This window comes from Ornithorhynchus anatinus, chromosome 15 (genome assembly GCF_004115215.2).
Source record: "Ornithorhynchus anatinus isolate Pmale09 chromosome 15, mOrnAna1.pri.v4, whole genome shotgun sequence".
NCBI lineage: Eukaryota > Metazoa > Chordata > Mammalia > Monotremata > Ornithorhynchidae > Ornithorhynchus > Ornithorhynchus anatinus.
The window spans coordinates 4,190,630-4,205,879 of NC_041742.1; the positions used below are offsets into that span (position 1 = coordinate 4,190,630).

The 15,250-nt window shown below is 51.8% G+C and overlaps 1 protein-coding gene across 1 annotated transcript in view; it reads right to left on the bottom strand.

Annotated features, from left to right (window-relative positions):
- Positions 1–11,458, bottom strand: part of CACNG4 (calcium voltage-gated channel auxiliary subunit gamma 4) — a 34,850-nt gene extending 23,392 nt beyond the window's left edge. The window contains exon 1 of the mRNA XM_029079651.2: positions 11,106–11,458. Within this exon, the coding sequence (XP_028935484.1) occupies positions 11,106–11,382 (277 nt within the window). The 5' untranslated portion in view covers positions 11,383–11,458. The remainder of the gene's footprint in view (positions 1–11,105) is intronic.
- Positions 11,459–15,250: the final 3,792 nt, after the last annotated feature.

Consider the following 15,250-nt stretch of genomic DNA (forward strand, 5'->3'; position numbering starts at 1 on the left):
CCCAAAGCCATTTCTCACATGCGAGGTGGTGAACATCACTGGAAATCAGAGCGCCTTTGTGTGGTTTGCCAAACTGCAGATGCAAAAAAAGTCTTCAGTGAAGGACTCAGATGGGAGCCCGCTACAATGCACTGCTCCAGGGAGAACTCTGACCATAAATGCGAGCTTGTTATCACAGCCTTTCAGAGGCTAGGGGAAGCCGGAAGCAGGGTTGTGCTGGCTAATTGAAGCCCACGTGTATTCCCCCATTGCATTTTAATTATAAACTGATAATGCACAGGCCACCTAGTTCCCAGCACGGGAACAGAAGATTGCAAGCCAGAAAGCCATCTTTCGTGGCCAATTTACCACTAAAATCTTGTCCACTATCACATTTCTCTTTCCAATAGTCAGCCTACCAGTGGAGGGCTGGTTCCCCCAAGGCTAAAACAGTAAAGAATTCAATCCTTCGATCGTACTGAAAATACATTAGTAGTATTGAAGATAAATAAGAAGTATCGAAAGTGAATTAGACCTAAGGGAAGGTAATGGAGTATAAAAATATGAACCTACGTGATGTTGGGGGCGTGGGGGGAAAGAGGCGGTTGTGGGGAGATGGGAGACTAATCAGGGAAGACCTCTTGCAGGAGATGTGATTTCAGAAGGGCTCTGAAGAAGGGGAGAGCAGTGGTCTGCCAGATGTGAAGGGGGAGGGAGTTCCAGGCCAAAGGGAGAGTACAACAGGGTTAGTAAACACAATCCGGGCTCTCAAAGACCTTACAATCTAGTGAGGGAGGCAGACACAGAATAAATTACAGAAAGGCGGAAGAAAGAGAAGTGGATAGTCAGCGCTTAGATAGCAAGGACCGTTTAAGTCGCTATGTAGAGAACAGCTATGGAGGATTACAAGTTCACAAGTGTGGTTTGGGTGAAGAAGTGCTGAGGTGGTAGTTGGGGAATAGAACTTTGGGAAAGAGAAACTAATTGGAGAAAGCTTCCTAATTTGGAGGGCCTGTTCTCTCGGGAAGCTTGCTGAGTAGCACATGAATTCTCATTGCAAAACAATGGGGTGAAAGGCTGGTCCAGGCTAGCCTCAGGGAGAAGACAGGCCCATCTCACTGGGAGCTAATAATAATTGTGATATGCGTCTAGCACTGTACTAAGAGCTGGGGTGGACACTACATAATGAAATTGAACCCAGTCTAGAGAGTGGGGAGAGTACATACATATCTGTAATTTAATTCATTTATATTAATGTCTGTCACCCCTACTCTAGACTGTAAACTCGTTATGGGCAGGGAATGTGTCTGTTGGTTGTTGTATTGTACTTTCCCAAGCTCTTAGCACAGTGCTCTGCACACCGTGAGTGCTCAGTAAAAACAACTGAATGAATGAATGAACTGTGATATTCAGAGATTTTGTGGGGTGTAACAATAATCCCCGCTCCACCACTTGTCAGCTGTGTGACAGTCCGATTAGACTGTAAGCCCGTCAAACGGCAGGGACTGTCTCTATCTGTTGCCGACTTGTTCATCCCAAGCGCTTAGTACAGTGCTCTGCACATAGTAAGCGCTCAATAAATACTATTGAATGAATGAATGAATGACTTTGGGCAGGTCACCTAACTTCTCTGGGCCTCAGTCACCTCATCTATAAAATGGGGATGAAGACTGTGAGCCCCATGTGGGACAACCTGATCGCCTTGTATCTCCCCCAGTGCTTAGAACAGTGCTTTGCACATAGTAAGTGCTTAACAAATAACATCATCATCATTATAATTATTATTAATTGTTACATATTGAGCCAAAAAAATGGGTGTGTGAGAGCCCTCACTTTAGACTTCATTAGGGCACCACACCTTTGGGCTGTATCTGATTTTGAGCCCTATTTGGGAAGGTCACGGTTCCCATTCCTAGACTCTTCCCCTGGAAAGGGAAGAATTCAGCATAACCATCTTAAGAGGACCAAACATTATCGTGTAGGCAAGACAGGCAGACGGATGGACTGACGGACCTGCTTGGGATCAGCCAGGAGCTGCCGCTGCAGCCCAATTTATCAGAGTCCAGAGCGGTTCCTGGAAATGCCCTGGATGAGCCTCTTTAAGAGGAAGAAAGAAGTTGGTAAAACATATGGGGGACGGTGGGAGATTTGGGGTGGGGGGTGGTCCCTTGGCCAACAGCTACCTGTTCAGGCAGGAAATCTAATCTCTGATGCACTGCCTCAGTCGTCCCTCACTCCAGTCTCCCCTCCCTTGTTTATTTGCCGAGATTAGTCTGAAGCACAGCCTAAGTGAGAGGGAAGCACAGGCAGAACGGTGATTCAGAGAATCAGAAGCGGCCTCTGGCTGCTGTGCTGTTCCAGCTTTAGTTCGTCTCAGAGTCAGAGCGCTGACAGCCCTTAAATTATCCTCGGTAGAGCAGCATGTGGCCCAGCAGAGAAGGGAGGCAGCTTAGCCTAGTGGAAAGGGCACGGGACTGTGAGTAGGGAGGCCCAGAGTCTAGTCTCGGCTCTGCCACTGGCCTGCGTATCATCTTAGAGAAGTCACTTAACCTCTCTGAGCCTCAGTTTCCTCTTCTGTAAAATGGGGATGAGATTTCTGTAAAATCTTTCCCTTCCTCCTCGATTGTGAGCCTATTTGATCTGTCTGATCCTATTACCTCATATCTACCCAAGCATCTGGCATGGTGTTTGGCACAAAGTAAATATGCAATAAATACCATTATTTTTCAGGATCTCCAGGGAGAAGGCAGTCTAAGGAAAATGTTGGGGAGGAGAAAGAGGAGTTCCTAGAGTTCCTTTCCAGCGGGGCATCAGGTGGTCTTTCCTGGCCATCCTCTCTCTTTGACAGATTGGGAGAATTCATTCATTCAGTCTTATTTATTGAGGGCTTCCTGTGTGCAAAGCACTGTGCTAAGCGCGTGTGCGAGTACAATATAACAACAAAGTCCTTTAGCAAGGGATGCGGAGAGGGGTTTGAGTGACTATAGACTGTGAACTCGTTATGGGAAGGGATTGTCACTCTTTATGGTTGTATTGCCCTTTTCCAAGCGCTTAGTACAGTGCTCTGCACACAGGAAGCGCTTAATAAATGCAATAGAATGAATGAGTGAATGAATGAATAGTACCAGAAATGCTGGGGTGGAGGCAAAGCGGGCTTTGGCGGATTCTTCCCACTCTTTAGAACTCTCTGGTGACCGTGACTTGGCCCTGACCTCTCTGCTCCCAAGGACCCAAGCCTGCACACCTGCAGATGAAAACATTGACCACAGGCTTCGGGTCCAGCCCCAGGCAGGGCATGGGGGTCACTTTCCCGGGAGGCCAGGAAGTAGGTGAATCTCGTGGGAGTGGCAGGAGAAGGGATGCTGCTCTGTTCTTGGCATTCCCTCTCTCCTTGTTGCTCTTCCCCCTTCATTCCTCACAGTGCCGGTCCATCCCCAGAGCTTGATTGAGCCCTGCGCAGCCCAAGGAAGGCATGGAAAGGATGTATTTTAAAAACAGGCCAACTTCCCTACCCTCAGCTTTTTGAAAGGCTCTGCCGCAGTGTGGAAACTGGGCTTCCCAGAGGACGAGGTCATTTAGCATCATTAGAAAATGTGGCTTGTTAGCATTTCTCTAGGCCTTCCCCTGGGGTCCCAGCCAGGCTGGGTTCGGGCCTGTTTGGAGAGCATGATTAAGCCTTTTCAGGGTGTGAGGAGCCAGACTCAAACTGGTCGACTCTGTTATTCTGTTCTATTGTTCTCTCCCAAGCCTTCAGTACAGGGCTCTGCCCACACTAAGTGCTCAATAAATATGACGGGAGATCTAGGCTCTCCTTAACCTGCTGGGCAGGCCAAAACAGGAGCCAGAGCTGATGTGGTGTCAACGTTCCTGTTCATTCAATCGATCGGTGGCATGTACTCAGCACTTACTGTGGGCAGAGCCCTGTAGTAAGCACTCGGGAGTTTCCAAGAGAGTTAGTAGACACAAGCCTTGCCCTCAAGGAGCGAATGATTTAGTGGAGTGGGCGTCCTGCCGGGGCCGAGGAAGTTAATGAAGGAGGGCAGGCAGGCGGAAACAGCAGATCGGACAAACGTTCAGAACACTGAGCCTGTCTGTGGCCACCGGACTAGGGACTGGCCCATCGCTACGACGACGAGCCGGGAAACCGTCCCATATCCATAAACCGCATGAGCGCTTTTGGTTTTCACTGTTGCCCTTCATTTCCCATGTTATTGGCTGTTTTTATCATTCCAATTTTCCCTTGTGGGTCCATCAACGGCCCTTTTCTCTTCCCCACCCCGATCTTGGATTGGGAGCTCCCTTGGGGGCCGGGATTGTGTCTCTTTGATCCTCTGTTAGACTCTTCCGTAGCATCTCGTAATTTGTTTCAGCCATACTCAGCAACGGACCAATACCGTTGAATAAACAATTCAGTCAGTGAATGGAGGGGAGAAGAGGGATGAAGGGAAGGGCCAGGGAGTGTCCCTCTGATAGAGTGTGGGCTCAGACTTGGGTAAGGGTTGAAACTCCTCTTTTTCCTCACTAGCATCTTCCTCAGGCACCACTTTCTGTCAGTCCTAGCTGGAGAGGTGGGACTTTTGGCGGAGAACTGGGAACAGCTCCTCCCTCTAAGCTATAGGCTCCTTGTGAGCAGGGAATCTCTATCAAATGGTACTCCCCCAAGTGCTCATTACAGTGCTCTGCACAGTAAGGGCTCAGTATGTAACACTGATCGATTGAATGAAACAGTGAGCTCCTTGCCTCTGCCCCTGTCCTCCCTAAGGCAGAGGCAAAATCAGCAGTAGCAATCACATCTATTAACAGTATTAATAACAAATACTAATACTGAGTAATAAAGAAATACCTCTACTAATAATAGTAGTTAGTACAGAGAGCACCTGACTAAGCACTGGGAGAAAATACACAAGTGGGAATTAAAGAGACTCTCTCCCTCGTGGGACTCAAACTCGTAATTCTAGTGATCACAATGTAGTAATCAGTTTGGACCTGATAAAGGGTATTATTTCTTCCTGCAGCTGAGGCCACTTGCCAAATTCACTGTGACGGTGGGACAGGCAGTCTGATACTGATGGAGAAAGCTGTACTGGCTGGTTCCTTTTGTTCCTAGCAAAGGCATCTGGGTTTGAGCAGAGAGGTGTGCTCCGGGAGGGAAGGGCAGATAAGTGAGGTCACGACAGAAATTCTTTCCTTTTCGCCCTGCATTGTTGACTAGGCAGGTTTGAGGCTCTGTCATCCTCGCAAGTCAGTGGGTGGTGGTGGCTTGGGCTTTGCGGGATGCCCACCCAGTCCACTGCTAAATGACCCAAACTCGGTGTTTGTCCAAGAGAGAATGGCTTTCTCTTCTCCTTCAACGCATCCAGCCCAACTAGCCCCAAGCACCCATCTGAGAGTTGAATAGATGATGTTTCCTTTAGTCGATTTATCCAATGTAGACTTCCCCGCTTAGATTCTAGAAGGAGTGTCGCCAGTGCCTCCAGATGATCAGGTCTGGGAACACGTACCTGGCAGAAGCGCCGGTTTTCGGAATATCCTGGGTAGCCCTGGGAGAAGGCTGCACAGCAAAACAGCTTGGCATGATTGCCCTCGGTGATGTCTCACCTTCCAAATGGGCTAGTTCCCGTTTGCCAGCTAAATGGAGCAGGGTTGTCAGTTACCAGACACTGCCACCCCACCTCATTCCCCTCAGGGGCTGGGAAGAGAGAGAGCTGTGGGGGCCAAGCTGTTTCCTGGACATTCCTACCTCTTCCCCAGGTTTGCTGAGGCTACGGCCCTCCGGTCTCCTCTTCCACTGCCTCTTCCCTGATGGTACCGCCGCTACTTCAAAGAAGCTGCATGTCCTAGTGAAAAGGGCGTGGGACTTGGGAGTCAGAGGACCAGGGTTCTGATGACGGCTCTGCCCGCTCACCTGCTGGGTGACCTTGGGCAAGTCACTTTAACTTCTCTAGACCTCAGTTCCCTCATCTGCAGAATGGGGATTCAATACCCGTTCTCCCTCATCCTTAGACCGGAAGCCCCTTGTGGGACCTGATTTTCTTGCATCTACCCCAGCGCTCTGTACAGCTCTTGGCACCGGGTAAGCGCTTAACACATGCCATAGTTATCATTATTATTTCTGCATTGTCCCCCTTCTCCCAGTGTCTGCCCGTCTCTCCTAATCAATCAGTGGCATTTATTGAGTGATTATTTTGTGGAGAGCCCTGTCCAGCACTTAGAACAGTGCTTGGCAGAAAGCATTTAACAGATACCATCTTTATTATCACTAAACCCCGGGGAGAGTAAAATATAATGAAGCTCGTAGACACGTTCCCTGCCCACAAAGAACTTACAGTCTGGAGGGGAAGTTAAATGAATGAATCGCAGCTATGTACATAAGTGCCGTCCCGCTGAGAGAGGGGTGAATAAAGGGTGCAAATCCAAGAATGATATGGAAGGGAGTGGGAGAAGAGGAAATGAGGGCTTAGTCAGGGAAGGCCTATTGGAGGAGTCGTGCTTTTAATAAGGTTCTCCTGTGCCACTCCTGCCACTGCTGCTGGGGCCTCTCCTCCTCACCCGACCCGCTACGTCCATGCCCCGCCCCGACCCCCATCCCTGCCTCTGGGCCACCTCCTCCTTTCCACGTGGGGGGACGATCACTAGACCAATCTCATCTCAGTGTCCAAAAACGCCCATCACAGGCTGTGGACCTGGACCCAAGGGTGATGGGTTAGGGGGGAGGAAAGATGTTCCACTCTTTGGGAATCTGTGATCACTGCAGCAAGCGCTTCCCTCGCCTGGGAAAGTTCACAGCTTCACGATGTCCAGAAAGAGACATTTTTTTTCAGGCACATCATTATTCATCTAGTTCACTCAGAGCCTCTCAATTACCCAGCCCCCTTGGCTTCCCCTTCCCTCTCGCTATCCTCACTGAAGCCAATTCGACAGTGATAATAATCGTGGTATTTGTTAAGGGTTTTCTATGTGCCGGGCACTGTATTAAGCCCGGGAACAAAATCAGGTTGGAAGCAGTCCCTGTTCCACATGGGGCTCGCAGTCTTAATCCCATTTTACAGATGAGATAGCTGAGGCCCAGAGAAGAAATAATAACGATCTCAATAATTATGGTATTTGTTAAGTGCCTAACTGGGCGCCAGGCACTGTACTAAGCACTGGGGTGGATACAAGCAGATCGGGTTGGACACAGGTGGGTCTCACAGTCTCAATCCCCAGGTTACAGATGAGGTCACCGAGGCCCAGAGAAGTGAAGCCACTTGCCCAAGGTCACACAGCAGGCAAGCGGCAGAGCTGGGATTAGAACCCATGACCTTCTGACTCCCAGGCCCGCGCTCTCTTGGCTATGCCATGCTGCTTCTCATCAATGGCGAGGGGCAGAGGCGGCCATGAGGGAACCAGGCGCAGCCACGCTTTGCTCAGCGCCATTCAGCCTGTCAGTTGATGGGCATTTTGGAACCTGGAGCTGACACATACATCCCCCTTATCCACAGGTGGCCTGACAGGAGGAAGTGGGTTACACTGCCCTAACAGAGTTCTCTGATAGGAGGACACGATACCCCAGAAAAGGCTACAGAGGGAGGCCGTGGCATTGCTAGCTGTATCTCCTGGACTCACTTGCCCAGAGTCAGGGGGGCTGGACCAGATGATTATCTTGAGGGTCCCTCGAGCCCAAGGATGCTACAGTTCTATCGCCATTTCATGAGCAGCACCTAGAACTTGCCGGATGATGACAGTGGTCATTTCGCTGATGACTTAGGATGGGTTTTCACTTTGCTAATAATCCAGATCAAATTGGCCCCATCAAATCAATCAGTGGTAATTTATTGAGCGCTTATTGGGTGCAGAGCACCATACAAAGTGCTTGGTAGAGTACAGTACGAGAGAGTCGGTAGGCACGGTCCCTGCCCTCAAGGAGCGTACGGTGTAGTGAATGAAGAAAACACGGCTTCTTCATAGCCCCTCTTTCCTCCCCGGGCTTCCCTTTCACCACTTCAACTACTCTCCCCCTCCAGACTAGAGGGCATTTAGCTGGAGGGGAGACTAGTCCGGCAATTTCCGCTGGACCAAAGCTCTGCCATTTGGGTCAGGTGCCCTCCTCGGGAGCAGAACTCCTAGTCAGGAGAGTGGCAGAGGTGAGGGTGTCTGCAGCTCCATGACTGGTAGCTCTACCCTGAGCAACCCTGAGCCACGCCCATTTTCCAGACTCTGTAGGTTGATCTTTGACCCTCTGGAAGGGGCACAGATCCATCCACACCCACTCTTCCTCTGGCCTCCCCTAGTGCTTTCTCCCCATCTTACCACAAGATGACCACTAGAGTGCCGTGGGATACATGTGGCAGTCTAGAGCTTGGGGGAAAGGTGTTTTAACTGAATCTTTTTCTGCCTCCATGCCATAGATATTCTCCTCACTGTATCTCGGCATGAAAGCCCGGCTGACAGATTGCCTGGAAAATTTTAAATACACAGAGCACCAGGTTGTGCTCTGGGGTGGCGAGGTCTGTTCTTGATAAACACCCCGGGAAGATAGCCCACTGTATCTGAGTTGCCAGAAAACCTCTAAGTAGTGCTCCAGTGGAAACCCCAGGGTTTTACTGTTGCAAGGTTCGGTATTGACGGTGCAGAGATTTAGCCTTTTTGCAGCTTGTTCTTAAGGCTTTAAGCATTCAACACGTTTCTTCCTTTTGGATCCAGGTTAAAGCAAACCATTTTAAATGCCAAAAAAAAAAAGCTCAGGTGAATCAAAGTACTCTACGGTTTATGTTTTATTCATCAATTTTTTAGGCAGGCTGAGGAACTGGTAGCTGCAGCACGGCTGCTGCTTAGGTGTGTCTTTATGAGATAAGAAAGATACCTCTGCAAAGTTTTAAAATGGAATGGGAGGTCCCTGTAATGGTCCCTGTAAAAATGCCGAATTCCACAATACCATTTCAAAGCCGCCTTTCCACCATGAACATTGATTCCCCCCTCGTCCTCCCAAATGTTTTCAGCGGGTCTCCACCATCAAAGGTGCGAGCGTTGCGTTATGACCGAGAAACCACCCCGTTCACAAGGCTTGGGAACAGACTGGAGGTTCACCATCTGAATCCCCATTTCCTCTCTCTCTGCATCTGGTTTTCTCATCTTCCCAGTGGAGCTGGCGGGATGAGCATAGATGTGACAACGAATTACTGGTACAGTTGGCCATGAGGCAGGCCAGGAAAGTGCCATATTAATCACCTCTAATGACGATGATCAATTAGTAAATGAGAGAGGGATGGCGCTTCTTTCAGAACCAGGGGCTATTTCACTCTTTTGGGGAGTGGAGAGAGCAGAGAGGGGTTCAGAAGGCCCTGAATCCAAACGATGTTGTGCGGTGCCCAGTTCTAACTGTGCATTTCGGGTGGATTGCAAAGCGGGTTTTGAAGTTGAGTGGCTGTCGTCTGAAACACTAGAATTCCTTACGTGGCACCCAACACTCCATCTTGGGGGCTCACAGGGCTGAGTCGGGTGAGCATTTTCTAGTTGAAACGAATAGGTGTGAATATCTAACTAGTTGCATAAAAGAATGTGTGTGTGTGTGTTTGTGTTTAATGAAAAGGAAAGGCTGGGTCTATGTCCTACATGCTTTATTGGTTGATAATGTGTTCCTGGGGCTCCTGATTACATATCGAGAATTAAGCGAACAGACCATTTAGTCCAGCCATTATACTTGAAATCGCTGTGGCATGGGGGATGGGAAGGAGGGGTGGAGAAGAACAGGACGTTTAAGATCGGAGAAGGAAAAAAAGGAGAAATCACCGAGGAAAACGGGAGAGATCTGGTACTGGGACACACCTAGCCTGCCCAGAAAGAGGAAAACGGAGGCAACGGTGCACTTCACCGTCTATGTCTATCGCCTTCCCTGTTCCTCCGTAAAGACAGACTGCAACACCACGACCACAATGGCTGCTACGGCTGCAGCATGTGAGATTTGAGGCAGACCCAAGGAAGAACTTCCCAACCGCCAAGGGGATGAAAGAAACCCCCGGCGGGCGCCCGGAGGAGAACTGCCATGTCCACTAGGGATCTTTAGGACTAGAAGGGAGAAAGAAGACCGTCTCTGGGGGGGAGGTGGCAGGGGGTGGGGGGCCCGGGGGTGGGGCTTAGGCAGGTTGAGGCCTTACTGTCTCCCCCAGGTCCGGGATTGTGTCCTTTTACGACCCCGGCTCCGGTTTTGGCAAATTCCGGAGCTAAAGGTGGCCGGGGTTCCCAAAGAGGAGCAGGGGAGGGTCAGCCTGACCTTTGGCTTCATCCCTCCCAGGGAGGCGGGAGGGACCCAGCTGACTCCACCGCCCAACCCCCTCCGCCCAGCCCCCTCCCCACGACCGTCCCCTCCAGAGTACGGCCGGTTCCCATGGCAATCTCACAGACACCGGTTGCCAAGCAACCCTTCCTCCCCGCCTCCCTGCCTCCTCTTCCTCCCCATCCGCTCCCCTTCTTTTCTCTTTCTCTCGCCCTCCCTCCCACCCTCCCTCTCTCCGGTCCCATCTGTCAAGAAGGAAAGTGGGGGATGGGGTCGAGCTCGGGGGCTAAGGAGGAGGGGGCGGAGGGGAGGAAGGGGAGATCCCCGGGGTCTCGGTGACGGCCCGGGGGAGAGGCTGGGGGTGGAGGGTGGAGGGTAAAGGGTGGAGGATGGACAGTGGACGGTGCACACAGTAAGCGCTCAATAGATACGATTGAATGAATGGATGAATGAAGGGTGGAGAGTGGAGGATGGAGGGTGCACACAGTAAGCGCTCAATAAATACGATTGAATGAATGGATGAATGAAGGGTGGAGAGTGGAGGATGGAGGGAGTGGAGGATGGAGGGTAGAGAGTGGAGAGTGGAGGGTGGAGGATGGAGAGTGGAGGTGGAGGGTGAAGGGTGGGGATGAAGGGTGGAGGATGGAGAGTGGAGGGTGGAGGATGAAGGGTGGGGATGAAGGGTGGAGGATGGAGAGTGGAGGGTGGAAGGTGGAGGATGTCGGATGGGCGGGTGCCCAGGGGGCTGTCATGGAGTTGGCCCACTTGTGGGCCTTGGTCCCCGGCGTGACCCGGCCGGAGGTGGGATGAGGGGGGCCGGGGATGGGGATGGGGATGGAGATGGGGGGCCGGGCCGGGCCGGGCCGGGACCCACCTTCGATGCAGCAGAGGCGCCAGAGGCCCGAGTGTGTGAGGTCCCCGCGGGCGCGGCGGGTCTGGGCTCCCCCTCCGGGTCCTCCTCCTCCTCCGGACGGTCCTCCTCCTCCGGGGGGTCCTCCCCCGTCGTCGGCGGTGAGGTTGGTGCCGTTGCAGACGTGCGCGCTGGAGTAGAGCCAGTAGTCGGTGCCGATGGCGATGGCCATGAGGGCGAAGGCGGCGAAGGCTCCGGCCGTGGTCAGCACCATCTGCACCCCGCGCTCGCACCGCACCATGGTGGGCGCCTCATAGTCCGCCCCGCGACCCCACCGCCCCTCCACGCCCGGACCCGGACACGCGGGGACACGCTGGACACCCCCCGGACCCCGAGATCCGCAACCGCTCCGAGGGCCGATAAATCCCGCCCCCCTCTTCTAATCCCGCCCCCAACCCCGCCCCTCCTCCTCCTCCTCCTCCTCCTCCTCTCCTTGTCCCCCCCATCACCCTTCCTCTCCCCTCTCTTCCCCCTTGCCCGTGTGTACACATGCCCGGCTCCGTGTCCGAGTTGGGCGGGTGGGGGTCGGGGGTCGGGGGTGTCCGCGGATCCAAGAGGGGAGTGCAGCACAACAGAATTAGCCGACACGTCCCTTTGTCCCTAACAGGTTTACAATCCAGAGGGGATGACAGGCCTGAATACGAATAAATCATTTAGAATATTTGATGTCAAGATATGCGCCCATGTGCTGCGGGGGGGGGGGGCGAGGAGACTATCAATCAAGTGTCCGGAGGTCACAGGTTGAGGGGCACGGGGGACGGAGAAGGGAGAGCGAGAAGGGGAAATGAGGGTTTAATCGGGGAAGGCCTCTTGGAGGAGGTGTGACCCTCGTAATGCTTGGAAGGTGGCGGTCTGGCATATATGGCGCGGGAAGGATTTCCAGGCTGGCGAGAAGACGTGGGAAAGGGATCTTGGTGACGAGATCAGGGCCCGTGAGTCAACTGGTACTAGAGGAGCAGAGGGTGAGGCCTGGACTGGGGTAGATCAGTGCGGGGAGGTAGGAGGGGGGTAGGAGTGAGGGCTTTAAAACCAACGGTGAGGCCTTTCTGTTTGGTGCAGCGGTGGCTGGGCATCCAAACCAGCCGCCTCGCTCGGCGCATTAGCAAAGGCTTTGCAAGTTGAAAAAAAAAAAATGACTTCCATTAGAAACAGCGTCAATCAAGCTCAGGCCCGGGAGTCAGAAGGCCTGGGCTTCTAATTCCCCCTCAGCCCCTTCCCCGTTGGGTGGGTGACCTGGTGCTGGTCGCTTCACATCTCCGGGCCTCGACTGCAAAACGGGGATCAAGACTGCAAGTCCTATGTGGGACAACCTGATTAGCTCGGATCGACCCCAGCGCTTGGTACAGCACCTGGCACCGAGTAAGCGCCTAACAGATAACATTTAAAAAAATTGGACTTCAACTCTACCTGTTTGGTTGGCTGTCTCCCTCTTCTAGACTGTGAGCCTGTTGTTGGGTAGGGATTCTCTCCATCTGTTGCCAAATTGTACTTTCCAAGCGCTTAGTACAGTGCTCGGCACACGGTAAGCACTCAGTATGTACAATCGAAGGAAGAAAGCCACTGGAGGTTCTCGAGGTATGTAGAAACATGAACTGAATGTTTCTGTCGATAAAAAGGAGTGGCTCCTACCTCCTCCCCTTCAGAACAGCCCGGAATCAGCACGGCGGTACCCACCCCCGTAGCACCTTATTCAGAGGCAGCGTGGCTTAGTGGAAAGAGCATGGGCTTGGCAGTCAGAGGTCGTGGGTTCTAATCCCAACTCCACCACTTCTCTGCTGTGTGACCTTGGGCAAGTCACTTCACTTCCTCTGTGCCTGTTACCTCATCTGTAAAAATGGGGATTAAAAAAAGTGAGCCCCACGTGGGACAATCTGATTACCCTGTATCTACCCCAGCGTTTAGAACAGTGCTCTGCACATAGTAAGCACTTGTCTGTTCTTGTCTGTTTGTCTCCCCCGATTAGACTGTAAGCCCGTCAAACGGCAGGGACTGTCTCTATCTGTTGCCGACTTGTTCATTCCAAGCGCTTAGTACAGTGCTCTGCACATAGTAAGCACTCAATAAATACTATTGAATGAATGAATGAAAGCGCTTAACAAATACCATAATAATCAGTGGAAAGAGCCCGGCCTTTGGAGTCAGAGGTCATGGGTTCAAATCTCGGCTCTGCCACTTGTCAGCTGTGTGACTGTGGGCAAGTCACTTCACTTCTCTGTGCCTCAGTTCCCTCATCTGTAAAATGGGGATAATAATAATAATGATAATAATGTTGGTATTTGTTAAGCGCTTACTATATGCAGAGCACTGTTCTAAGCGCTGGGGGACTTACAGGGTAACCAGGTTGTCCCACGTGAGGCTCACAGTTAATCCCCTTTTACAGATGAGGTAACTGAGGCCCAGAGAAGTGAAGTGACTTGCCCACAGTCACACAGCTGACAAGTGGCAGAGTCGGGATTCGAACCCATGACCTCTGACTCCCAAGCCTGGGCTCTTTCCCTCACGTGGGACAACCCGATTACCTTGTATCTCCCCCAGCTCTTAGAACAGTGCTCTGCACATAGTAAACGCTTAACAAATAGCAACATCATCATCATTATTATTATCATTATCATTATTATTATTATTATTATTATTAGAGGCGGGGCAGTTTGTAGTTCGCCATAATCGCCGCCAGGCGGCAGCCAAGCCACCCCCGGCTGGTCCAGCTCGTCCTCCACCGCCCCCTGGCGACGGGCTGCTCTTCGACCACTTCACTCATTCATTCATTCCGTCGTATTTATTGAGCGCCTACTCTCTGCAGAGCACTGTACCGAGCGCCCGGCACAGTACAACACAACAAGGAACAGACACAATCCCTCCCACAGCGCGCGAGCCCGTTGTTGGGCGGGGATTGTCTCTCTCTTTGTGGCCGTATTGTACAGTCCAAGCGTTTAGTACAGTGTCCTGCACAAAGTAAGCACTCAAGAAATACGACTGAATGAACGAATTTGAGGAGGGAGGGCGTCCAGGCCAGAGGCAGGGCGTGAGCGAGAAGCGAGGCGAAGTAGGAGGGGCCAAAGGTGATGGAGACCTTAAAAGCCACTGGTGAGGGGTTTTTGTTTGATGGGAAGGTGGCTGGGCAATCCCCAGAGTTTTTTGAGAAGCGGAGTGACATAATAATAATTATTTTTATTATTGTTATTGTATTTGTTAAGCGCTTACTATGTGCCAGGAGCTGTACTAAGCGCTGGGACGGAGACAAGCAAATCGGGTTGGTCGCAGTCCCCGGCCCCACGTGGGGCTCACAATCTCAATCCCCATTTTACAGATGAGGCAACCGAGGCCCAGAGAATAATAATAATAATGTTGGTATTTGTTAAGCGCTTACTATATGCAGAGCACTGTTCTAAGCGCTGGGGTAGATACAGGGTAATCAGGTTGTCCCACATGAGGCTCACAGTTAATCCCCATTTTACAGATGAGGTAACCGAGGCCCAGAGAAGTGAAGTGACTTGCTCACAGTCACACAGCTGACAAGTGGCAGAGTCGGGAATCGAACCCATGACCTCCGACTCCGAAGCCCATGCTCTTTCCACTGAGCCATGCTGCTTACATTTAATCCCCATTTTACAGATGAGGCAACCGAGGCCCAGAGAAGTGAAGTGACTTGCCTTAGGTCACCCAGCAGACAAGTGGCGGAGTCGGGATTAGAACCCACGACCTTCCAACTCCCAGGCCCGGGTTCTGGCCCCGAGGCCCTGAACGTTTTTGGAGAGAAACGATCCGGGCAGCAGCGTGAAGCGCCTAGAACGGTGCTTTGCACACAGTAAGCGCTCAATAAATACGATGGAATGAAAGTCTGGACAGGCGAGGGGAGAGGCAGGAGGCTGGGAGGTCAGCAAGGAGGCTGAGCGTTTGGGTTAATAATGTTGGTATTTTGTTAAGCGCTTACTATGTGCAGAGCACTGTTCTAAGCGCTGGGGTAGACACAGGGCACAGGGGAATCAGGTTGTCCCACGTGGGGCTCACAGTCTTAATCCCCATTTTACAGATGAGGTAACTGAGGCACAGAAAAGTTAAGTGACTTGCCCACAGTCGCACAGCTGACAAGTGTCAGAGCGGGGATTCGA